Source organism: Gavialis gangeticus, unplaced genomic scaffold, assembly GCF_001723915.1.
Source record: "Gavialis gangeticus isolate Ggan-Ray unplaced genomic scaffold, GavGan_comp1, whole genome shotgun sequence".
NCBI lineage: Eukaryota > Metazoa > Chordata > Crocodylia > Gavialidae > Gavialis > Gavialis gangeticus.
In genome coordinates, this window is record NW_017729034.1 from 16,326,077 (window position 1) to 16,327,104 (window position 1,028).

At 64.1% G+C, this 1,028-nt stretch overlaps 1 protein-coding gene across 2 annotated transcripts in view; it reads left to right on the forward strand.

Moving 5' to 3' along the window:
• The first annotated feature begins 579 nt into the window (after positions 1-579).
• The window catches only part of CASP2 (caspase 2), a 41,092-nt gene continuing 40,643 nt past the window's right edge, over positions 580-1,028 (forward strand). For both annotated transcript variants that reach the window (XM_019527174.1, XM_019527175.1), the window contains exon 1: positions 580-802. In XM_019527174.1, the coding sequence (XP_019382719.1) occupies positions 653-802 (150 nt within the window). In that variant the 5' untranslated portion in view covers positions 580-652. The remainder of the gene's footprint in view (positions 803-1,028) is intronic.

Below are 1,028 nucleotides of genomic sequence, written 5' to 3' on the forward strand. Positions count from 1 at the left end.
GGGGGTCAGGGGGTGTAGACTAGCAATCTACTAATACTTTCCAAGCGTTTGAAAGGCTGCTACCATTTCTGGAAGGGCAGCTGTGAGCCACCCACACCGGCTTCTACTCCTGCAATACCGTCTTTCTAAACTGGTTCTGACGCTTTTCGAGTAGGCCCCGCACCAGCATATTTTACCGAGACCAAAGCGCTGAGCGGGCATCAAATCCAGAAAACCCCCAACTCCCGGGATTTCCAAGCCAGGGACTTTCTGTGCCTTTTTACAACACAGAAACGTCCCTTCTTCACAGTATCCGTGCAATGTCGCCTTCCCGCCTGCTTCCCCTTTAGCCACCAGGGCAGGGCAGGGGTGAACGCGACCCTGCTGCCACCAGAACAACCGCACATGCGCACACAGGACTCCATTGTTCCGTGCCAGAAGCCGCTATGGCCGCGAAGCCTGGCGGAAGACGCGGAAATTTCGCGCGCAGGCGCTCACGTGACCACGGGCAGCTGCACTCTTCGTTGGAATCCGCGGAGCTGGTTGGTTGAGTGCGGCTGCGCATGCGGTGTTTCGCCGCGGGCTTCGCCAAGCGGGGCGGGGCCTTTGGGCCGGCGCACGGAGCGCTCAGAGCAGCCCCCGGCCCTGGTGTGGCGGGGCGCAGCCCGGGTCGATGTCGGGCGCGTGCGGGATGCAGCCGTGCCACCAGGAAGCGCTGCGCAGGCACCGTGTGGCCTTGGCTAAGCAGCTGGTGCTGCAGGAGCTGCTGGAGCACTTGCTGGCGCGCGCCGTGCTCACGCCGGAGATGAAGGAGGCCATCCAGGTAGGGCGGGGCCTCGGCCTCCGTTTCCCCTCCCGGGCTGCGGGGCCTGTTCTGTCTGGTGGGAGCCGGCCGCGGCACGGTGGATGTGGGGGCGCTGCACGGGCTGGGGCGCGGGGTTGCGGCATTTCACAGGCGGGCCCTTGTGAGCTTGAACTGAGAACAGAGGAGCCGCCGTTTCGTGGGTCGGACCATCTTGCTCCGTCTCATATGGCCACCAGGGGGCGCC